Source organism: Caloenas nicobarica, chromosome 7 (assembly GCF_036013445.1).
Source record: "Caloenas nicobarica isolate bCalNic1 chromosome 7, bCalNic1.hap1, whole genome shotgun sequence".
NCBI lineage: Eukaryota > Metazoa > Chordata > Aves > Columbiformes > Columbidae > Caloenas > Caloenas nicobarica.
In genome coordinates, this window is record NC_088251.1 from 36,631,018 (window position 1) to 36,655,666 (window position 24,649).

Consider the following 24,649-nt stretch of genomic DNA (forward strand, 5'->3'; position numbering starts at 1 on the left):
CCCACCTCTGGTTTTCCAGCAAGCAGCAGGGTGGGACCACGCAGGGAGGGCTGCAAACTGCTGCTGGACACCAGCCTGGTGGTGGCTTCGCGGGAGGACAGTGACCCTGTGACCCAACCCCAGGCCACCAGCATCTCCCTGGGGAGCCGCCACTCTACCGGGACCCCTCCATCAGCTCCAGGATGCTGCTGTAGAGGCGCTCGGGGGCATCCAAGCCCCAGATGAAGTCCCAGTGGTTCCAGTCATGGATGTGGCCGTAGGTGACGAGGTGGGCGATGCGGGGCAGCAGCAGGTGGACATCCCTCTGGTCAGCCAGCCAGTCCTCACCCCCCGACCACACCGCGGTGGGCACCGGCATCTCCTCCACCCGGTAGGAGGGAGGTGTCTCCTGGAGGGACACAGGGGGCTCTGAGGAACCACCGTCATGGTGAAGCCCAGCAAGCCAGCCCATCCCCACACCACCCAGGACAGTCCCCCAGCATCTCCAGCCGCCAGCACCGCTGTGTCAGCTTCCTACCTGGTGGTACATGGCTGGGTTTTTGCCGCCGTAGTCGAAGGCTTTGAATTCTCCTGATTTCACCATCTGGGAGGAGAGGACCGATCTGCGGTGGGAGGCCAGCGAGTGCCACTGCATGGGTCTGTCATCTCCTGGCCTCCTCAAGGGACCACATCACGAGAGGGCACTCGCACAGGATGTTGCAGGAGGAGATGTCACCCCTGCAAAGCCAGACTTTCCACCTTCTTTAACAGGATGATGCTTTGACCTGCAGCTCCATGCCGGTCCCCAGCTATGGGCTGACAAACCAAGGTGTTACATGCAACTCCTTGGCTGCCCTGATACAACGCTTGTGCCTCTGAACACCTGCTCATTGCCAACTGTGTGCACAGGGTGCTGCTGGAGGACTTCAGATTGGCAAGTTTTCCTTCAACAACCTGATCATACTTACCTTCTCGTGACACTTTGGGCTCAAAGTACAGAGTCAGTGAGCCCATTTATTGTAAGAACAGCTTCTGTGCTAGGGGCGAAAGCTCACATAGCTGCACAACCGTTGCATTGATTAAAAAGACCTTTTTCTCTTCCTTGTTACCTGTAATTTAGCTCTGCAAGGAGGCACCAGGTGGGGGTCTCTGGCCTGACCCCGGTTCCAGCAGAGCCAATGCCACCGCTGCAGTAGGTTGCTCAGACTGGCAGAGTCTGGCCCCGGCAGCTCCGGGACCCCTTTGGGCAGGGGGAGATGCTGCTGGGTCCCCCCTTTACCTCCTCATCTCTGCCTGAGCAGGCCCAGCTTCCCTGGCTTCTTGTATGCCCTGGCCCCCATCCACCATCACCGGGGTGTCCCTGGGCTCACTCTGCTTTGTGGATCCCCAAACCGGTCCCAGCACCCAGCTGTGGCCTCCTGATCCCCCGCCTTGTCCTGCCTGGCACAGCCCAGAGTGCACAGCCCTGCGTCCCCAGGTCCCCAGAGGGACCAGCGTCACTCATCCTCCATCCAGCACCTCCTCTCTACGCCTAATTTCCTCCATTTCCTAATTTCCTCACGAGCTGCTGATGTCCAAGGCCCCTGACCTCTCCCACCTGCCCAGACTCTCGGTGAAGGGACCATCCCAGGGGTGAAGCGACCATCCCAGGGGTGAAGCACCTGCGTTTTGGTGGGACCTACCTGGGCCCAGTGTATCACGTTTTTGACAGACGTCCCATCCGGGTAGTGGGACGTGTACACATCCAGCCGCGTCTGCAAGGAAACACGTTCGAGCTGTCATCACTTTCCGATGGACAGGACCAAGGACGGCCGTTGCCAGATGATGTGTTTCCCAAAACCACCACTGCTGGGTCGCGCCGCCTGGAGCGTTGGGTCAGGCTCGGGAATATAATTTTCATTAAAAATCAATTGCTCTGAGACAGCTCAGAGAGACAGGCTCCCAAACTGTGCACCCCGGGGCGCCAGCTCCGTCCCCTCCGTGTGGGGTGATGCACCCACCATGTTGAGGTTCTTCTCATTGTAGCCGCCCAGCAGAAAGAAGAGGTTGGCGCAAGGCTTGTGCAGCAGCGGCTGCCTGCACAGCGCAGGCAGAAACCTCCACAGCCTCCTCAGCCGCAGCGAGGCGTCCGTTCTGCCCAACACAAGCTGCAGGAGCAAAGGGCGAGGTTGTTTTCTTGCGTTCTCCTCAGACTGGCCCCCTGCCCCACCGGTGTCCCCGTGAGCTGACCCACCAGCTGGGCTGAGGACACCCCGCGGAGGTCCAACCCGCTCCTCCTGTGCCCTCCTGCCCGCTGACATGTGCACAGCTCATGGCAGGAGGAGATGATGATTGAATACACACCAGGGAAATCAATATTTAGGACTCTTCTCTTTACCCCCTCCTCCCCCAGGCACTGGATTCGTTTTTTGCCGTCATTAAAATCAACACAGTGAAGCTGCTCATTTCCAGGAGGACTGTCAAGGAATTCAACAGAAAGACCAGTTTCAACACCTGGAGATCCTACAGATGGGAGGATGCACTCAACACAGTGACCATACCCACTGCACCTGAAACTGTGTCTGTGCTTATAAATCAGAGGGAATTAACTGTTTTCTGCCACATCGGATCGCCCCAGGGACTGCATCTGGGCATGAACCTTTTTCTAGCACCGGTGTGTTTGAGGGACGGGAGCATGGAGTCATCCCCTACCTGTATCATCGTGAATTGCTTGTCCAGAAGGAAGGGCATTTTCATGATGGGACTTTTGGCGTACTTGAGTGTCACCGCTGGAGCCAGGGCGAAAAACATGTTGATTTTCTGAGCCAGTTCTGGCACGGATGAAAACGCAATGAATGCTGAGAAAAAAAAAAAAGAAAAACATCCTGAGACTTGGTCAATCATTCTTCAGGTGCTTAACCCAAGGGTTTGCTTGGACCTGCTGCCCAGATCTATCTAGCTGGCAGAAGCTCCAGTCAAAAATCTGGGATCTCTTGCCACTTTTCTGCTTGACATTAGTGCTAGAGATGTCCAAAAGGAGATGATGCATTTATTCTTATGGTTACAAGTGGCTGGTGAGACACTTCAACGACTACCAGTAGTGGGAAGTCCTGCCCCGTTCACCAGGCGAAGGGAACAGTGCTGTCATCTTCCATCAACCGCTGCTAAAGGGTATAATTGTCACAGAGGTTGTCTCATCCCCCTGATGGCCCAGCTGTTGAAAAACAGCACCATGCATTTCATTGGAAAGCAGAAGCCGTGACTGTCATGAAAAACACCTTTGGTTTTGATGTGGAACATTGCAACCCAGTCATCTAGGCTGAGTTGTTGTTGCTGCCGTCACAGCAAGGAGCTTATTGAGGTCACCAAGAGCTTTCTTACTACCCTGGGAGCACACTGGTCCTCCCAGATACCTCGTATGGAAAGCATGGCTGCTGTGGGACTTCTCACTGCAAGACACCTCCTACCTAGCGTGCCTGCTTGGCGTCCCGCAAAGATGGGACCTCTCCGCTTTCTGCTTACAGACACCAAAAGGAACACTTTCGAGGTGGTCCAGGCAACCTGATGTGCAACCCCGTCTAACGCACCGATTGTGCAGCCCTGGGAGTGGCCAATGTAGTAGATCTGCTTCTGCCCGGTCTTCTGCAGAACGAAGTGGATCATGGCTGGGAGGTCGTACATTGCCATTTCGTGAAAGCTGCAACACAGGAGAGATGCGTTGGTTGTAACACCAGGAGAGAAAACTTAGTTGTGAATTTTGGCTGCCTTGCATTGCTTGTTTACTGAAGGGCTGAACATCTGTGGCTGATTTTCCAGCAGAAAATTCCTGTAAGCCCTGTGCTGGGTGAAACTGCACAGAGTGAGCAGGCATCCCTCCTGCCATGGCCTCATCCTTCCCTGAAAAGTCTTGGTTCCCCCCAAAATCGTGCTTAGCAGTGAAGAAACTGTGCAGAGCCTGGCCAGCTGTGCAGTCAGGGGCAACCACAGCAGCTCTGCAAACCCAGAGCTGGCTCTTGTCAGGATCACAGCAACAGCTCTGCACCTGGAGATGCTTTTCCTGGAAGGGAATGGAGCCCCAGTTCCTGCCCATGTGCCTTTTGCATGATCTGGTGAAATGCAGACCTACTTTTGTAGCTTTTTTTTACTGGAAGCATGTTTATCAGCTTGGGAAATCCAGGGGTGCTCTGAAGATCGTAGAATAGAATCACAGAATAGTTTGGGTTGAAGGGCCCTTCCCAGCTCCCCCAGTGCCCCCCCTGCCATGAGCAGGGACATCTGCACCAGCTCAGGTTGCTCAGAGCCCCGTCCAGCCTGGCCTGGGATGTCTCCAGGGATGGTTCATCCACCACCTCTCTGGCCAACCTGGGCCAGGCTCTCACCACCCTCAGGGCCAACAATTCCTTCCTCATGTCCAGCCTGAATCTCCCTCCTTTAGTTTAAATCCATCACCCCTTGTCCTATCGCAACAGGTCAGCGACAGGCAGAGCAGTTTGCCGTGGGTTTGTAATCCGCCCCAGCCCACCTGAAATCCCAGAATTCAGCCTGGTCAGCTGAAAGGCGCTGGTGTCTCCGGGACCATCTTGTCCCCCGACTGTTTCCCAGCCAGACGTCATAGCCGGCATCTGCTAGGATGAAGCCAAAGCTGTTGTTCGCCAGATTTTCCACCCAGTGGCTGCCTTCTCCAAGTAACCCATGCTGGAGAAACACAACGGGCTTGGCCCCTGGATGTGAAAGAAACAGCACATTTCCTTGAACCTGAATTTCTCTGCTTACCCCAAATCGAGGCCAATAAATCCTCTTACTTGCACCACCAGAGGACATACAATGAGCATTTTAGTGATGTCTCCCGATGAGTAAATCCGTGCCCTAGTTGTCTCGTGGTGGTTGCCCTCGTTATCTCAGGCTGGAGGGCTGTGGACATCCCTCCTAAGCCTTGTAGACCCCAGGTGCTCATCCTCACAAGCTCAGCACCCTGGCCATGACAGCAACCATGCAAAAGCTCAGCTGTACAGTCTCGTCCCTGAGGTCATTCAAACCCTGAAGTCACAAATTTATGGGGAAAAAATAAATTAGGAGCTCTCATACGATACACCTGCATGCTCTGAGGTTTAAAACCAAGTCTCTACTTGATGTGAAAGGCGGTTGCTGTACTGTACTCATGCTTTCCCGTGCTGCCTGCTAAAACCTTGGCTGTAGATTGAAGTGCCACGGCTTTGGTATTTTTGCTTTAGCAATAAATACTCCCCTGATGTTCATCCCTTCACCTGCTTGTCGTATTAAGGTTTGGGGTTTTTTGCAGGCTTCCTTGTGGAATAGAGCCATACCACTGTTCCTAGGATTTCCTCTCCCATGAGGAATTCTGTTTAGGGTGACGTAGTAGCCATCACGAGTCAGGACTTCATACTCCTCGCTGGGGTACCCTCTGTGGCAGATCATTTGGCTCTGGGGAAAGAAAAACCCAGGTAGAAAGCTTTTTGTAGCCGAGGTGCTCGTTTGACTTGAAGAGTGCATCCCTCATCAACTGAGATGCCTTTGCAAAACCAAATTGCTGTGGCAGCTGGGACATTACTTTGCCCGGTGACTCTGGATCAGCTGAGGGCTTTTTTGAGAGGGGACGCTCTGTCTGAGTCCCGTGGCCACCCCAGTGAGATGCCCAAGGGAAGAGGAGACACTCAGCCTGCGAGCAGCAGCACAGAATGGTTAGGGTTGAAAGCGATCTCTGGAGATCATCTTGTCCAACCCAGCAGCACGTGCATTTGCAATGTTTCCAAAACCAAAAATTGAAAGCAAAAGCATTTACTGACAGCTGACACCAGCAGCAGGACATGCCACGTCACGCTCTGAACGGATGCATGGGGCACATAAGATGGTGGGGCATATCGAACCTGCCAAGCGAGCTGACTGGAAGGGCAATAGGACAAGCCCCATTTGTAGCAGGGTCACTGAGGTTCTGCCTGAGCTCTGTTTATGCTGAAAAGATTCACAGACTGGGAAGTTTCAGTCTGGTGAAACGCAGCTGTGATCCTGCCTGCACATCTCTGTGTGCTTACTTTGTCACACGTTTGACAAAAGAGGCACAGAACACAGAACCCCAGACTGGTTGGGGTTGGAGGGACCTCTGGAGATCCCCCAGTCCAACCCACCTGCTAACGCAGGGTCACCAGAGCAGATCACACAGGATCACGTCCCGGCGGGTTTGAATGTCTCCAGAGAAGGAGACTCCACACCCGCTCTGGGCAGCCTGGTCCAGGGCTCTGGCACCTCAAAGGAAAGAAGCTCCATCATATTCAGATGGAACCTCTTGTGTTTCAGTCTGTGCCCGTTGCCCCTCACCCTCTCATTGGGCACCACTGTAAGGAGTCTGGTCCATCCTCTTGACACCCACCCTGAGATATTGATCCCATTGATCAGATCCCTCTCAGCTTCTCTTCTCCAGGCTGAGCAGCCCCAGCTCTCTCAGCCTTTCTGCATCAGAAAGATGCTCCAGACCCCTCAGCCTCCATCTAAACCCACCTTCAGAGACTTTCAAGACTTGCCTGGATATGGCCCTGAGCAACCAGCTGCAGCTGAAGGAAAGGAACAATGCACAACTTTCTATCCTCCAGGAAGATACCTGATCAAGTCTGGGCTGGGATCACTCCCTCCTCTATGTGATCCGCTGATAATTGCACTTAATACTGCAGGGAGGAAGAGGAAAGCAGGGCTTGCTAATGACGGTGTGGAGGCAACGTCACATCACACTGCTTAACAAAACCAGCACACGTGGTGGCCTGAACCCTCTCCACATACGGACCCTCCATCCCGCTCTCCTCCAGCTAAATATCCACAAACTTTCAGACAGAGTGGAGATTCAAATTTCTGACTTACAACGTTCATGAATGCCTCAGGATTTATAGCCTTTTTCTGCTCGATGGCATCTGCTGAGTTCACAGGTGCTTGTAGCAAAAACAGGATTGCAAAAAACAGCCACATCTTGTGTCTGTGTAAAATATTATTATTATTATTATTATTATTATTATTATTATTGTTGTTGTTGTTGTTGTTGTTGTTGTTGTTGTTGTTGTTGTTGTTGTTATTGTTATTGTTATTGTTATTATTACTACTACTACTACTACTAAATGTCTGTTTCTACTTGGTTATGATGGGTTGAGTCGTTTATGTATTTGAAGACTGCATATCACAGTGTGGGCTGGGAAGTGGAGGGGATTCCCAATTCCAGCTTCCATTAGAGTCTGTGCAAGGCTCTTCATACTCCTCCATACACACTGGGTCTGGTATTAGGCAAGACTCATTTTTCTATTTTTAATAGTAAAAAGAAGAGAAACAGCTTTATCTTGCAAGAGCTAAAGCCATAGGAAGTGCTGTCGGGCCAATTGTCCCATAGAAGAAATTAATCCCAAATAAGAGTTGACACTACGCAAGGAATACATTTAGGCTGGCTGGGCTATGACTATATACTTTTGCTGTTTCTTTATTGCTTAGCTTTTGCACCCAAAAGCCACTATTAACACGGGGATCCTATGAACTCAAACTAGGAGAGCCTCACAGGAAGGCTATTTATTAAATAAGTGTAGCCTGAAAAAAACAGAAACCTTTTTGATTGCCTTAGAGACTCCTGTCCTGAGCAGAGATCTCTTCTTAATATACACAGTCAATATTATATGTGATTTCTAATGCTTCGCCAGACTCTTAAAAGTTAGAGCCTAACTTCAGCCCAGTAGCATGAGTTGCAAATGTTCTCACCAGCCACCTGGTTACTCTCTGCCACCCTTCTTCCTTCTCCCAATGGGTCTCCCACACCGTGAGACATTCCTGCCTTTGGAAATATTCCCAGCAACCCTCCCTCTCTACGGTATTATCAAGAGGCAAGTTACCCAGAAAAAAAAGCAATCGATGGCTTTTCACCCTCGGGATAGCTCCAACGCAAATCTGAATTACGCAGAAGAAAATACGTTACCAGGCTGAGCCCACAGTCGTACCTGATCAGGTTGGTGGTGTGAATAGTGGAGGCTCTACCAACACCAGTGTTAAAAAGAGCACGTTGTGTCAGAGCCTTGCTACGTTTGCATCACGCTGGACCACGTCACATGTCCTCCAATCAAGCGATTTGCTTGTTGGTCATATCTTTGATAACTTCCTCTATTTCACCATGTGGTCATGACTTTTGTGCTTGCAAAGGATTACATTTTCAAAAGCAGCTGGAGTGGTGCGGTGAGGAATTTCAGCTATGGAGTTTCACCTTAAGCTTCTGATAGCTGCAGGAAAAAAAATGCCAGAAGGGTTTTTTTGTAGAGGGTAATTTCTGAAATCCTGGGGCCCCTCGGGATTGCCTCTTAGAAGATCTGCTGAGGCAACGAAAGGACTTGGGCTCTGCCAGCTTCACAAGGCTTCAGGAACATGCTGACCTGCCCATAGATACACCAAGGACAGGTCATGTTTCACTGGCCATCTGGGTGGGAGACACTTGGTGATTACCACTCTTCAAAAGTGACAGTGGCCCGGGCAACCTCCACGTAGCCCCTATGCCCGAGCAGAATTGTATTTGCAACTGGGAATGTGCAAAACGTCTGCGATGTTTTCTGGAAAAGCACCAAGCTGAGTGTCTTGCCGATGGACGGCGGAGCGGAGGAAAGCCTGAGCAACGCCTCCGTCTGGCTGAAGCAACAGGTATGGCACAGAGTAGAGGTGTTCATTCTCCACCTCCAGCCCGCCACCTTACAGCCTACGCCTTCTGTAGATGGTTGGTAGCCACCCAAAAAGACCGAGCCTTCAGTTGGCTACCAGGTGCTGTGCTTGAGTGTCCGTTTCCCGGTCATGGATTAGTTTGGCTCCTAATGCCCACACCAGCCGTAGCCTATGAGCTGTATGGGAGTTGTGAAACACGGCCCAAAACATGTGCGTGTTACTCCATCGACCAGACTCTAATTCTCTGACAGGCGAGGACCGCGTGTGTGGGCGCTCTCTTCTTGACAGCAGGTGTAGCCAGAGCCTTCACTGTTTCATCACCTTACTTCTGTCCCTGGGTCTACTTTTGGCTTTTGAAAGTGTCTTCCCACTCCCATAAGCACAAAAATCCCACTACACAAGATGGACTTCACAGGTTGTGTCGAGGGCAATTTTGGTGTGTGTCTCAAGAGGAGTTAAAAAATACCCTAGGGATGGAGAAACCCCTTCCCAGCTTGTGCTTTTCTAATCTCTGCCATCAGGTTTCCTTCAACAGTATCAAGACAGACTTATGGTCAACTACTTCATCCACTGCCAAATCTGCTGCCCTCTAACTCCACTGGGTATTGGTTGTCTAAAGGAGGTATTAAGTACTAGTACTAGGTGCTAATAGAAGTTGGAAAGACAGCAGCGGGTTCTCCAGCATCCTCAGGCCATGGGACGAGGCTACCGGAGCAGTGTATCAGTGCTAAGGCTAGTGTGTGATTTAGCACCAGTACCTGGCTTAACTGTGGTAGGAAGGAGAGAGGTTGCCAACAAAAAGCAGCTAGCTTTTTACTGAGAAACTCTCATGTTGCTCAGTCAAAGGAAGGAAATAAAGCCTTTGAGTTATTTGAAGTTAGGAGACCAGAGCTGGGCATTTTGACACAGAGGTGCAAGTTTAGGTGGAAAGAGCAATGCCATCATGACATTGCTGTGATTGTACATTTCACATAATTGTAAATAGTCACTAGCATTAACCTATGGTGTCAGGACCCCATAATACATAGTAGGGTGCACGATCAAATGCTAGATAGACTGTCATGGGCATCTTAAAATGAAGCTGTGTAAGCACACTCAGGGGACGTTTTTACAGTATTGTTGTGGGAAATAATGTAAGAAAACTCAAGACCGTTTAGAAACAGAATGGTATTTTATTTGACTTTCTAACCAAGTAGACTGTACCAGTCAGCACTCTCATACACACATTCTCAGAGGGGCCAAAATGCGTGTATGCAAGTGGTCTGGCCAAGGTCACCTGAGTGTGACATGGAAGGCAAGGGTTGCCAACTGCTGAGCCCTTCATACACGTTCTGGGTTCTGCTTGAAGCTCAAAGGCCAAGTCTTTCTTGGCCTCTTGGGTCCTTTAGGAGTCAAAGTTACTGTGGCATGATGTTTTACTTTGGCATCTTGTTAACTCCGTGCTTTATAAGGCAACATTGCTGCTGGGTGTCTTTCATTTTCTTGTTCGAAGTATTGCAGGACTGTAACCCATCCTGCTGTTGGGATAGCAGGAAGAAAAACAGCCCATGAAATGTGCTGTACCCCCACTGCTGTCCTCCCATTAACAAGTGCAGGTCTTCTGTGCGTGAGCCACCTTCTCTGTAGTGCATCACAGTGCAAGCAACATGTTCCTCAGTGCTTACCAGTTTGATTGGTGTTAATCACATCCTTGGCTATCAATGCATGCTGTTCCTCTAACTCCTGCTCTGGTGTTTCTCCTGGTGCTTTCATGCCTGTACAAGCCACCAAATTGTATGCCCAGGATGCTGGTTGCATCTTGCCAAGCACAAGGGTGAGCCAGTCACAAGCAGGGAGATGCTTAACTAACTTTCCTCTGGTCTTGGTACCCTGAACTGGGAAATAAAGTATCATTGTGGCACCACTCGGACAGTCCCTCATCCCCTAGGTTCCAGCTGGGGCCACCACGAGGGTTGTTAGATGCTGCTCAACGTGTCCTGCAGGTGATGGGGAAGGGGAGAGAAATGGTGCCTGGGCTGTAGTCATCTCCTGGAGCCTCAGGAGATTCTGTCCCCAGGCCCATGGGTCACTGCTGTGGCCAACAGAGACCCGGGCCCCCATCCCAGCACCCCGGTCCCATGGGAGAGCTGATATTCACATCCCTCCTCTATCGTTTCTTCTTGAGGAAGGAAGTTTTTACCCTGAGGGTGGTGCGAGCCTGGCCCAGGTTGGCCAGAGAGGTGGTGGATGAACCATCCCTGGAGACATCCCAGGCCAGGCTGGACGGGGCTCTGAGCAACCTGAGCTGGTGCAGATGTCCCTGCTCATGGCAGGGGGGGCACTGGATGAGCTGTAAACGTCCCTTCCCACCCAAACTATTCTGTGATTCTGTGATTCTGTGATTCTGTTATTCTGATTTTAGCAATAAGAGAACATCAACACTTGTGTAAGCCCTGCCAGATAAGCATGATTCCCTTGCAGTAACCTTGGAGAACCTTGCTCAAGTAAAGAACCTGAGAAGGAAAGCAGTGCTTGTTTGGTTGTACCTCTCCTAGTTTAAAGCCCCTCAGCTAGGCTGGGATATCTCCAGCATTTCTGATCACACACTTAGTAGGGGTTTTACTCATGCTAGAGCAAAGCTTGATGAAACAATGAATTCTTTTCACAACACCTTGCTCAAATTGTTCATACAATCATTTTATTCACAGTAGTGAAGCTGAATCAACAAAAGCATAAATGTTCCTAAATGTTGATTGGGAAATAACTGAGATGCAGTCGCCAGTGGTTTGTCTCAGCTAATTCTTCTCTTGTTTCTTTGTCCAGAAGACCCCAGAAAAATCCTGAACTTCTTGTACTCCTTCTCTGATCCCTCTTCATTGTACAGTTGGCTTTAAAGAGTATTTTAAAGCTCAAAGAGTTTGATCTGTTCATGAACAGACCTGAGCCAGCTTCAGCAAGCTTTCTCAGTAAAGAAATACTCACGTTTTTCAAATTTGGTGTCATAGTGCTCTTGGGCTTTTTTCCAATGTATTGGAGAAAAGCTGATGGGGCTCAGCTTAGCCAGTGGCCTGGTCAGGGCTACCAGAGACCTTCAGGGAGCAGTAACATGTCCCACACAACATAGTCCAGGGTCAGGAATGGAGACCAACACAGGCTTGTGAAGAGTGCTGGAGGTAGTTATATCTGATCATGATTTTGGCTAACCATAACTTTCCGTGGCATTGTGCCATTCCCACCGGCGGTTAATGGGTCTCTCTTCCAAGCCATTAGCAATCTCAAAAGAAAATTTGGAAGCAACACAGAAATTGCTCATAGTTCCTGAGATAAGGAAGTGGCATGTCCTCAGCTGAATAAACCTCTGAATCTACTCAGCAGTGCTGGTGACTGTGGGAATCTGTTCGTCAGGCTTGCTGTTGAGGGTCAAAAAAACATGAAAAGGCAGTACAGCATCTGACAAAACTAGATGAAACCTTATCCTAGATTAACCTAGATCAGTTTGTAAATGACGGCGTAGGCCAGTATGTTGCTTAAAGCAGATGCTAAAGCAATCCTCGGGTTACTTACAAAAGCACAACTTCGCTTTAAGCATGTGCCTGGGCATAATCCTCCAGCGGGAAGGACGCTGTGATAGACATGCTCGCCACCTCTGCAGTGTGGACACAGCCTGGAGCTGACCGTCTGCCCCACAGCTCATGGAGCTGATTGGGTGCTCCGCAGTTCATGCCTGTGCTGCCTCTTGTTGTGTTTACCATGGTGAAGGTAGAAAATTATAGGTCAGCAAACGTGGTGCAATGGCTGTTTTTTGAATGGGACGTGTCGCGGTCTTAAGCCCTTCTGACCTTGTGTGCTGCATGCAAGCAGATCAAGAATAGCTTTGCATGAGCACATCTGGAAGAAAATTAGGTGGCTGAATGACCAACGTCTTCCGCACATGTAGGCATATGGCTGAGATTGGTTTACTCACACATGGAGAGTGAAAAGGGAGCACTGCCGTGCCATGAATGCATTCACCGGGGTGGGCAAGGCCTCGTGCTGTGTTGTGAAGTCTGAAGGAGAGAGATTGAGTTGATCTGGACCCTGACATCGTGGGCTGATGCCCCAGCCTGACCTTGGACCTGTGCCATCACCATAGACCTGCCTGATGACTTTCGACTTGCCTGGTGGACTCGAGACGTGCAAGGACTCCAGTCCCAGCAAGATCAACACAGCTCATCAGGTAACTCAATCCACCTATTGATCAAAGCAATCGCGGACAACAGAACATCACAATATTTATGCTACAAGTGCTGTTGATCCTTTGAGAATAGATGGGGAGTGAGTACCAGTGCCACAGGGAGCAGAGCGCTTCCAGAACCTGATATAGAGAGAACTCAACCCAAATGCTCCATCGTGGGAGACTGCCAATGAACTAAGATAACGCAACACAAACATTGCATCAGATAATTACAGAAGTGGCAGCAACATTATAACCTGGGCAGAAAGATAAGAGACTAAACCCTGCAAATCTTAAAAGTTTTCAGAAGTATGAAAAAAACTTAGTACTTCTTAACTAAACATAAACGAGCTTTTGCAAGCTTTTGGAGAAATGTCTTTCAAAGCTTTGGGTGTTTATTTGCAAAGATAGAAAAGTATTTCTTGCACTTACATTGATATCCATGGCATGAACACAGTGCAGTCCTGTAAGAATGCTGAGCCCCGCAGTAAATAACCAATTATACAGAAAAAGGTGTCGTTACAAATACGCTAAGTGAGGTAGCTAATCACTATTGCTCCACACAGATTATATCTAACCTATAGCCTAATTCTTACACCCCGAGGTTACCTCATCATGTCCTATTTTCTTCTGTGCAACCACACAGAGCCCAGTGCAACCAATCTTACTGTATTATCACTATTACTGCTATTATTACTATTATTATTTGTATATCTTTGTGGAAAGACAGTCTACCCTTTGCCCTGCTTGCTCCTAGGTATATTTTAAGACTATAGATACCCAAACAAGCAAATTAACAATTCCTCCCCTAATCAATATATTATTAAGAAGTGTAATTCAGAAGCTGAAAGCAGAGTTAGACTCATTACTGGCTTCCAGCAGATTCTTATTGTCTCTTCCACATAAGGCAAACAAAAGTGTTTTCTGAGAGTTGACAAAATCCACCCGGATTTGTGCCTTGGGAATATTACTTAAAACGATGTTTCCTGGTAGAACTTATGGAAAACTCTTTTGTGTATGAGCAAGGCTGGTGTTTTCTGAATCAGCATGCATTTGAGAAAGATGTTCCCTACATGAGTCAAATGGACAGTTGTCATAGAAAACAAAACAAAACAAACCAACCAACCAAACAGAAAACCCCACACCACCACCAACAACACACGAGCTCTTTTCGTTGTCACCAGGCAGGAAGTTTCTAGCTCCTTCCGACTGCAAGGTAAAGCAACGAACGTCAGGATGTTGGGATTTCTGGCATGGAAGAGTCACCAGAAGATGGATGAAGCTACACCAGCGAGACTCATCGCTCTACCCACCACATTGTCCCATGCAAGCACACCCACTCTCATGAACCACCAGCGTCCAGAGGGAGCTGAGCTGCTGTCCAGATGTTTGCAGTTGGGGCCAGAACCAAATTCTACTGAAGTTGCTTGTTGCTGGAAACCCACGTGAATGAGGCACCTGGGAGACGCAGGGTCCAAGAGCCAGGCCTTGGTTCTGCAAGGACCTCAACCTATTTAACCCAAATCCTACAGGTTTTCCTGATCATTGGATTGTCTTGTTTTCCTCACCTGCCAGAGTAATATCAATCCACACCAAGCACAGCAGTTTAATGAGCCTTTTCCCTCTCTTTTTTTCTTCACCTTTATCTTTTTTAAATTTTTCTCAAATAAAAGAAGTCCCAGATATCAAACAAGAAACAAACAATTACTGCCACTGGTCAGACTCTAGGTGCTCTTCTCCATCAGTTCAAGAATTTCTTTGTACACTTGTTCATATGCTTGCATACCCCAAAGGAAGTCAAAGTGGGCGAATTCGGGAATGTACTTTTTGTACACCACATTGGTTATATGAGACAGTGTGATGTTTACGTTTTCGGGGGCTGAAATCCAGTCCCTGCCACCATACCATGCAGCAAGCAGAGATTTCATATTTTCCAGCTCATAGAAGGGAGGTGTGGTCTGGAAGACAAACAGTATGGCTTGAGGAAGGAAAGCCTGGGAGGTCACAGGCAAGTCAAAAATTCGGAGTATTCCTGATTGCTGCTTGGAATTTCTCCCCTATCGCAAGAAACAGCACAGAAACTATCACTGGAGATCCCCACTATGCCTTGGGTCCCTACAGTTTTCACCGGAATGTCAAAAAGTCATCACCTTATGACGTCACAGACCCTTTTTTTGTAAGAGAGGTACAAACCTATTTGACCATATAAGGTAAATTCCATAAATCACATAAAATTATCACTGCCTTTTTTTTTTTTTTTCCTGTTTTAAAACTGAGAAATGAGCATGGATTTCTCTCACCTGGTTGTAATGAAGCGTGTTGTCACTGCCATAATCATAGTATTTGAATTCCCCAGTTTGATAGAGCTGGAAAAGGAGGAGAGATGTGTTTATTAGAGGGGACCATAAGAAAGACAAAAGAGGTGACGAGGGAACCACGCTGTCCCTCCTGACACCAAGGCTCCAGGATGCTGTGTTTTACATGTGTTACTGTCTCACAGGAGGAGAGTTTAGCTCCCGGGAAGATCTCAGCATGGCCTGCAAGGTGTCCCCTTGTCCACATCTTTCATCCCTCCTGTCCTGGGGGGCTGGTGAGCTGCAGAATATTAGATGTCTGGAAGCCAAGGCCCCAGAAACCCACAGTGCACCCAGTGTACAACTAAGAGCTCGCCTCAAAGAAGACACAGATCAGACCTTTGGGCACGTTTCCTTAGTCTGTCATGGTCAATGTCTACAACAGAAGGATGCGAGTCTGCGCGTGTTTTCAATGATTAGTTGTTGTATTGGTTGCCTCTACTGACCCTCAGCTCTTAGCCTTGACTCTAGTATCTCCTATGCTGTTTTATTACCAGTTTTTGCTTCCATTTCCATCTCCTACCAGCTCCAAAGACTCTTGGTCATCTTTTGTTGAAAGTCATGGACAGAAGAACTGCATCTGCACCAGTGTTACACGTCAATTTTCGCCTTTCTCTCCAATATAGCTCTACAGGGAGAGCAATGGAGGATTATACCCAAGCATTGAGCAGAGGTCCTCAGCAGCTGAGAGAATAGAAGCGAACATGGGCCCTGGTTGCATGCCATCTTACTCTGCAACAGGAAATATTACCTGGTGCCAATGTAACATGTTTTTTAGGGATGTCGAATCAGGGTAGCGGGACAGGTAGACATCTATGCAGCTGTGCAAGAAATCATTGGAAACATTTATTCTCTGCATGGCGGGAAATCCTATTAGAAATAAAACTGATCCTGTTCAGTAGCTGCACAAGTCTCTCACGCAGGCTAGCTGGAGCTTGCATTTGTACAAACGGTGTCGCCTTAGCTCTGTGAAGCTTCAGCTCAGCCACATGCCATCTGAACACAGGCTGCAGGCAGCAGCACAGAAGGGGCTGTTGATCTCCCTTCTCCTTGGGCTGTTGATCTCCCTTTGGACAGCCCAGCAGTCCCCATGGCATGCTGGGTCATGTTATGAGTCTATGTGGTTTTCAAGCTAGACTAATCTCCATATCTTGTGTTCCAGATCCTTTTGCAAAGACAACGTGCAACTCATCACAGTAGCTCTAAGCGTTGTTTCTAAGACATTGCCTCCTCAGAAGATTAAGCAATCACACCAACACTTTCCTTGAGAAACAGTGGCCCAGCTCTGACTCCATCCATGGCCAAGCTATTCTTGCTTGGTACAATCCATGGACCTGCCACCAATTTTACTCACATGAGCTGCTCGAAATCTTGGCTAACCCCAAGGGAACAGCCCTTTCCAGTGTCAGTGGGGCATCTCTGGGACCACCCAACTCACCTGGACGTGTCCACATGCAACCTGATGTAGCTGTGGTGTTGGCCCTTGGTGGGAGTGGGGTCAGACTGGAACCCCCCACCCTGGTGCCTCCAGCACGAATCTTTCTACAGCTCTGTGTGAAGTGCAGTGGGGCACCGAGAAAGTCTCTGATTTGGGGATGAATATATTCAAAGGGATGGCAGGCTGAAGATTCTGAGGGCCCACCTCTTCTAGGAGTGCATTAAGAGTAGTTCATTCCATACGTCCCCATTTTGTCGTTAAAACGCATGTGAAATTACAAATCACTCAGTGAAAGAGAAACCACAGGGGCACCGAATGAATCTCTGCACTCTGCCCTTCGGCATCCCCACCCTGGGGACACAACGTGGACATGCGACTTCATGTGCACTTTGGGCTTCCCTCTGCAAGAGCATCGCAATGGCCAACACAATGGCCAGATTGCGAACTGCTGACAGAATGGCCAGATTTTTCAATAAATCAAAGATGTAGAAGGCCAGGTGAAGGCAGCTAGCTGACAACTCAGGTTAAAGCAATGAGAAACTGGTTCATTTATAAGGTAATCTGGAGTGTACATACCACATTTAAGCTGTCCGTAAACCCACCAGGCAAGTAAAGGGCCAAGGAGCACAAGCTTTTAAAGACAGAGTAGCTGCACAGACTGGAAATCACTTGCTGCAAGATCTCGTCCTTATTGAAGACCACTGTGTGTCCTAAAATGAGCTGCAAAGGTCAAAGGTGTTGGTCAACGAGGTTCACGTTCCTCTTTTGCCTCCAGAGACTCCCCACCTCTCTGCTCACCCCGAAAGTGGCTGCCTTCTTTGCCACAGCTTTGCTGTGCTCTGTAATTTTGGCTTTTCAGAAATGGCCTTGGCCCTGGAAGAGCCCTGATCTTCCTAGAAGAGATTTTTCCCAGGAGGACAGACCCAAAACAAATATCTAGAAATAGCTCTTCTCTGGCCAGGGCTGGACAGGGGGATGCTTTACACTGTTTAATGCCCCGCAGGCTCAAGAGCGAAGACACAAATGTACCTGCTCAATGCACATGGCACGCAGAGGGCAAGGGGATGGAAGTGATGCACAAGCACCGCGCGTCTCGGACTTTCCCATTGACCCCCTTCCTGCTCACACCAGAAGAGCGTGTGACGAGGACGTACCTTAACCAGCCACTCGGGGAGGTCAAACACCCTCACCAAGGGCGACTTCAGATTTCAGTTTGTGGTAACAGGAGCCAAGGCAAAAAACATCTTGACTTTGCGATCCAGCTCAGGAATGGATGAGAATGCAATGAAACCTGCAGGAGGGAGGAGGAAGCAGATCCTGCCCTGTTACTGCTGAAGGACTTGTTCACTCCCAGGTGAGTGTGCCCACTGGAAGGACCCTCAGAGGTGGCTCTAAAAGGCTGGTGGCTTGACCTGAAGCCTTTGCTGCTGATGCATTTCAGCACCCAGCTTGACTGTCCAGCCTGCAAGCCCTTCCCAGGACTCTGACAGCAGTGGGATGCACCAAAAGCCACCACTGCAACAGTTTTGGGGCTGTCACTGCTCAAAACTGTTCTGCTAAAGCAAACCTGACCTCCTCCAAAGTACCTGTGGTGGTGCCTTGGGAATAAGTCACGTAGTATAGCTGCTCCTGTCCAGTTTTCTGCAGAATATAGTTGATTGTCGCTGGAAGGTCATACATGGCCATCTCATGAAAGCTGCAAAGGAGAGAGGCACATGGCAAAATTACTGTTACTGACCTTGAGAGCGAAGGGCAGGACATGGCAAGTGGTGCCATCACTATCTGTGGGGTGGGAGAGGGCTCTGGTGGGTATGGGCACCCCTGTGGCATCTTGGTGGTGTTGGTCGATGCCCACTGTCAGCAGCACTGCTCCTCAAGCCTGTAGGCGCTGCTGAGGGTACCAGGTACCTACCTACCATCTAGCTTCGCAGAAAATACCTATCAGCTGAGTATTCCGGGTGATGAAACTCAAACTCTTTGTGCTTTCGCGACCAGCTGTTCCCCCGGCTGTTTCCGATCCAGACGTCGTAGCCAGCGTCAGCGAGGATGAAGCCCAGGCTGCCGTTGGGCAAGGTGGTAACCCAGCTGCTTTCCTCCAAAAAGAGGCCGTGCTGCAGGAGGACCGCGGGCTTTGGAGCTGGAGAAGGAAAAGTCATTTTGGCCGGCCACTAGCAAAACTGACTGTTCACATCCAGGTGAAGAACAGAAAGGAGTCAAAATAGTGAGAAGGCATTGGATTGGACACATGGGGGGTTTTTTTGCCGACGAATGGCTTTTTGCTGCTCCACTGGCTGGTTTTGAGCTGGGGTAAAACCCGGGGTAAGATTTCTCTGCGCCATTCATTCTCCTTATCTTTCCCTTCCTCTTTGGAGCAGATCCTTTCAGAACAAGAAGGTCAGTGTGGTGGGCACCTGCATTTCTTTTGCTACCAAGGCTAATTTTACGGGGAAAGGTGTCTCCTGGCAGAACCAGTCCATGATGGATCAGCCCTGACCATGCCCTATTCCAGCCCAGCAAAGCTCTCAGGGTCCCTGGACCAGGCAGACCTTCTCATGGCTCCTACGGCGGCAGAACATGCTGGAGTCCTGTGCCTCTGCTTCATGGGAGGTGCTCAAGCTTCCTGGGTTGTCTCGGCCATGAGGAATCCTCTGCACGGTGAGGTAATAGCCGTCGTCTGTCACCACTCCATGCTCCTCGCAGGGGTACCCGTGGTAGCGGATAATTTCACCCTGTGGGGAGAAAAGGACAACGCAGGACAGGTCCCCAGGGAGGTGAGAGTCTCTATCCTGGAGGGTGCCAAGGCTTGGCTGGGTGAAGCCAACAGTGGTGGAGACTCCTGCTGTCAGCGGGACGGTGGAGTAGGAACCTCCCAATGTCCTTCCCACCAACCCTGTGGTCATGTCATGACTTCAGCTAAAATTGTTGGCAGGTGTGAGTTTCCCTCACTCCCTGAGCGGGTCTGTCAAAGAAAGACCCACCATCACTTTTCATGTTGCAGTCAACGTTTGTGACAAGTAGGGGGGCAACGACAGTGAAGCTCCAAGCCTGAAACAGCTGCATCGACCCAATCTGTTGACTTGGACCAAACTCCGCTATAAATGTAAATCTTGAAGTACATCAGCACAGGGAGACAAAAGCTCTCTGGTACCAAACCCTGGTGAAGATACACACACAAGACCATGTGTCCTGCCCAGACTATGGCAGCACAGGGAGCTAGCATGCCCAAGCAGGAAAAGAAGGGAGAGAAGTCAGAACTTACAACATCCATGGGCACCGTGGGGCTCGCATCTGACTTTTCACCAATGCACATTAAACACGCAATGGTTACGAACAGCCACGTCATGGTGCTCTGTAAAACATCATCAATGTGGCGAGCGTGACAGACATTGATGGAACTCATGGGGAAGCCAGGTATTGCACGCGCTTCGCTTGGCGTGCGTTACACTTCTTTTGGCCTATCCATCTGACCACTCAACAGGTGAAATAACTAGAAATTTGGTTCTAGAAATTGCTCATTTTCCTTATCTTGAACAATGCCAGAGTCCAAACTCCATCACATTTTAATCACACATTTTCCATCAGATCCTTGTATTCAAAAAATGTGTATATATGTTGTTGTGCTTTAACCCGAGCTAGCAATACAACCATGATAGCCACTCACTCATCCCCACACACTGCCAATAGAGGAGAGAATCAAAAGGGAAGGGAGAAACTTGCATTGAGAGAAACACATTTTAATAAAATAACAAAACACTGATACACTACTAGTAAATATGTATATAAAACAGAAATAAAAGATACTCAAGGCAATTCCTCACGAACACGCTGAGCAGCCAGTCTTAGGAAGCCACAACCCAGTCCCAGGGCAAATCTGATCCCCAGCCTCTCCCAGGCAAATCTGGTCTTCGAGGGGATGATTACAGACTATTCGTTTAAAACAATGGCTCAGATGGTTCAGAAGAATAGATTATTTGGTTTAACTCATAGCGGAACTAACCAGGAGTAAACCAGCCAGTTTTAACTTGCAGGACCATGGAGGTTTTGTTCTTAATACAAAATCAAATAATGTGATTTGGTTGGGCTCTCCTTGTGGCTGAAAGAGACCTCGGGGCACATTTGAGTTGTTTTTGTGAGCCCAAGTGAAATACTATCCCAGGAGACCCGCTGTTGTAGCTGGGAAGGGTTTTGAAGTGTCTGTTTTGGCATGTTGCTACCACAAACCATCTTACTGTTGTTTCGTTTGTTGGAGACAACAAATTTGTAATAGAAATACTGCCTCAGCTCTTGTGTGACGTGCATAAATAGTCGGATTGCATGGAGCCCGCGGGAAGAAGCCTTGCCAAAGTCCCACCAAATGCATGTGCCTGTGCTGGCTACCAGCGCCAGGTATCTTGCATCCACCTCATTGCTTCCCTGCAAAATATCTTCCTGGGGAAAGAAGGGAGAACCGCAAGCAGTGTTCTGTCGTTTCCCAGCAATTCCTCATCGTCCCCTCTCCCTTCTGCTGGAGGAACCAGCTTCCCATGCGTCAGGAGGTGCTTTCACAGCTCGGGGGGAAGGCCACCTGCTCCCTCTGCTGTCCCTGGAGCAGGTACGTGGAGGATCACACAGTCACTGCCTCTCTGCTGGAGGGGACCTCGGACACCCCTTGTCCACCTTCCTGCTCACAGCGGGGTATCGCCAGCATGAGGTCGGGGTGGCTGTGGCTCAGCCCTGACCCCCCACCCAGAAGGGTGACACCCCACCTCCCACGGCTGCTGCCCACTCTGGGGGAAGGAGGGGAATCTCTTCTTGAGAAGAAATGACTTTCCTTTGGACCCAGGGCTGCTGGGGACGCCCCACCATCCTACCCATGGGGCTCTTCAGCTACCTACGGCTCTGTCCTGCTGTCCCCAGGAACGGCCCCTTGCTGGCAGCCTGTGCAAAGGTGGAGGCACCCAAGGAGGAAGGATTACCCGTTGTGGTCCAGGGGCTGCAGGAGAAGAGGTGTGTGAGCCTTCCTTCCCGATGTCCGCCAAGCAGGAGCTCCCCACACCCGAGCACGCCACTCTCACCCACCACACCGCGCTATTATTCGCTCTACTCCACGCATTTGAGAGCGTCACGGGTCACCACTCCCTCTAATCCTTTCTGCTGTGAACGTGAAATTTATCTGAGGGCGGGAGCCTCCTCTGAAGGGAGACACCGCTTCCTACCTGGCCTTGCTTGGGAATGTTCTTGTGGCACCGTGGAAGAGCTGGCGGCTGTAACAAATCGGTTATTTTCACCTGATGTGGCACAGCATCATCTGACATCACCCGTGACCGTTACGGGCCGGAGGATGTGCAGCATCTGGACCGCTCTCCACCTGTGCTGGGTGCAAGGGGCTGGTGTTGGTCCTCAGGGTGCTGCGGGGCGCATGGGGCACAGCAGGGTCCATGGGGCACAGCAGGGTCCATAAGGGCACAGCAGGGTCCATGGGGCACAGCAGGTTCCATGAGACACAGCAGGGTCCATGGGGTGCAGCAGGGTCCATGGGACACAGAGGGGTCCATGGGACACAGAGGGGTCCATAGGGCACAGCAGGGTCCATGGGGCACAGCAGGGTCCATAGGGCACAGCAGGGTCCATGTGGCACAGCAGGGTCCATGGGACACAGAGGGGTCCATGGGGCACAGCAGGGTCCATGAGACACAGCAGGGTCCATAAGGGCACAGCAGGGTCCATAGGGCACAGCAGGGTCCATGTGGCACAGCAGGGTCCATGGGACACAGAGGGATCCACGGGACACAGAGGGGTCCATGGAGCACAGCGGGATTCATGGGGCACAGCAGGGTCCATAGGGCACAGCAGGGTCCATAGGGCACAGCAGGGTCTATAAGGGCACAGCAGGGTCCATGAGACACAGCAGGGTCCATGGGGCACTTCAGGGTCCATAGGGCACAGCAGGGTCCATAGGGCACAGCAGGGTCCATGAGACACAGAGGGGTCCATGGGGCACAGCAGGGTCCATGAGACACAGCAGGGTCCATAAGGGCACAGCAGGGTCCATGGGGTGCAGAAGGGTGCATAGGGCGCAGCAGGGTCCATAGGGCACAGTAGGGTCCATGGGGCACAGCAGGGTCCATAGGGCACAGCAGGGTCCATGGGGCACAGCAGGGTCCATAGGGCACAGCAGAGTCCATGGGGCACAGCAGGGTCCATAGGGCACAGCAGGGTCCATGGGGCACATCAGGGTCCATAGGGCACAGCAGGGTCCATGGGGCACATCAGGGTCCATAGGGCACATCAGGGTCCATAGGGCACAGCAGGGTCCATGTGGCACAGCAGGGTCCATGGGACACAGAGGGATCCACGGGACACAGAGGGGTCCATGGAGCACAGCGGGATTCATGGGGCACAGCAGGGTCCATAGGGCACAGTAGAGTCCATAGGGCACAGCAGGGTCTATAAGGGCACAGCAGGGTCCATGGGACACAGCAGGGTCCATGAGACACAGCAGGGTCCATGGGGCACAGCAGGGTCCATAGGGCACAGCAGGGTCCATGAGACACAGCAGGGTCCATGGGGCGCAGCAGGGTCCATGAGACACAGCAGGGTCCATGGGGTGCAGCAGGGTCCATGGGGCACAGCAGGGTCCATGGGGCACAGCAGGGTCCATGGGACACAGAGGGGTCCATGGGGCGCAGCAGGGTCCATGGGGCACAGCAGGGTCCATGGGGCACAGCAGGGTCCATGGGACACATAGGGGTCCATAGGGCACAGCAGGGTCCATGAGACACAGCAGGGTCCATAAGGGCACAGCAGGGTCCATAGGGCACAGCAGGGTCCATGGGACACAGAGGGGTCCATGGGACACAGAGGGGTCCATAGGGCACAGCAGGGTCCATGAGACACAGCAGGGTCCATAAGGGCACAGCAGGGTCCATAGGGCACAGCAGGGTCCATAAGGGCACAGCAGGGTCCATAGGGCACAGCAGGGTCCATGTGGCACAGCAGGGTCCATGGGACACAGAGGGATCCACGGGACACAGAGGGGTCCATGGAGCACAGCGGGATTCATGGGGCACAGCAGGGTCCATGGGGCGCAGCAGGGTCCATGTGGCACAGCAGGGTCCATGGGGCGCAGCAGGGTCCATGGGGCACAGCAGGGTCCATGGGACACAGAGGGGTCCATAGGGCACAGCAGGGTCCATGAGACACAGCAGGGTCCATAAGGGCACAGCAGGGTCCATAGGGCACAGCAGGGTCCATGGGACACAGAGGGGTCCATAGGGCACAGCAGGGTCCATGAGACACAGCAGGGTCCATAAGGGCACAGCAGGGTCCATAGGGCACAGCAGGGTCCATGAGACACAGCAGGGTCCATAAGGGCACAGCAGGGTCCATAGGGCACAGCAGGGTCCATGTGGCACAGCAGGGTCCATGTGGCACAGCAGGGTCCATGGGACACAGAGGGATCCACGGGACACAGAGGGATCCATGGAGCACAGCGGGATTCATGGGGCACAGCAGGGTCCATGGGACACAGAGGGGTCCATGGGGTGCAGCAGGGTCCATGGGGCACAGCAGGGTCCATGGGGCACAGAGGGGTCCATGGGGTGCAGCAGGGTCCATGGGGCACAGCAGGGTCCATGGGACACAGAGGGGTCCATGGGGTGCAGCAGGGTCCATGGGGCACAGCAGGGTCCATGGGGCGCAGCAGGGTCCATGGGGCACAGCAGGGTGCATAGCGCCAGCCTAGCTCATCCCTGCAAGCTCCTGTGGGAAACCCACCCAACTCTGTTTGGCTCTTCTTGTCACCTTCTGGTGTGTAATGAGCCACTGTCTGGAAATGCAAAACCTCCCCTAATGACTGTTGGGGGTGCTCTTTAAAAAATGAAGCAGAAATTTGTCCCTGGGGAGGGAAGAAGCTGGGGATAAAGCCACATTTTGCTCTCACTGGCCCCAGGCTGCAGTTTCGATGGGAGGACGCATCTTCTCATTGAGCACAAAGGATGCTCGTCTGGACCACAGCGAGAAGTGACTTTCTCCGCTGGGTGC

At 51.0% G+C, this 24,649-nt stretch overlaps 2 protein-coding genes across 2 annotated transcripts; both read right to left on the reverse strand.

Moving 5' to 3' along the window:
• Nucleotides 1–154: 154 nt before the first annotated feature.
• LOC135990698 (lipase member M-like) lies at nt 155–6,930 on the reverse strand. Its single transcript, XM_065638667.1, has 9 exons — nt 6,826–6,930; nt 5,283–5,400; nt 4,481–4,679; nt 3,546–3,655; nt 2,671–2,816; nt 1,980–2,126; nt 1,662–1,733; nt 518–583; nt 155–388 (listed from the first exon to the last, which is right to left on the reverse strand). Exons 1-9 carry the CDS (start codon nt 6,928–6,930, stop codon nt 155–157), a joined length of 1,197 nt encoding a protein of 398 aa, XP_065494739.1.
• Nucleotides 6,931–14,559: 7,629 nt separating this feature from the next.
• Nucleotides 14,560–19,970, reverse strand: LOC135990753 (lysosomal acid lipase/cholesteryl ester hydrolase-like). Its single transcript, XM_065638773.1, is given in 10 exon segments — nt 14,560–14,793; nt 15,136–15,201; nt 15,941–16,010; nt 16,832–16,833; nt 17,204–17,347; nt 17,782–17,918; nt 18,214–18,323; nt 18,566–18,764; nt 19,191–19,356; nt 19,887–19,970. Coding segments are annotated over 10 exon segments (1,212 nt in total).
• Between the last annotated feature and the right edge of the window lie 4,679 nt (nt 19,971–24,649).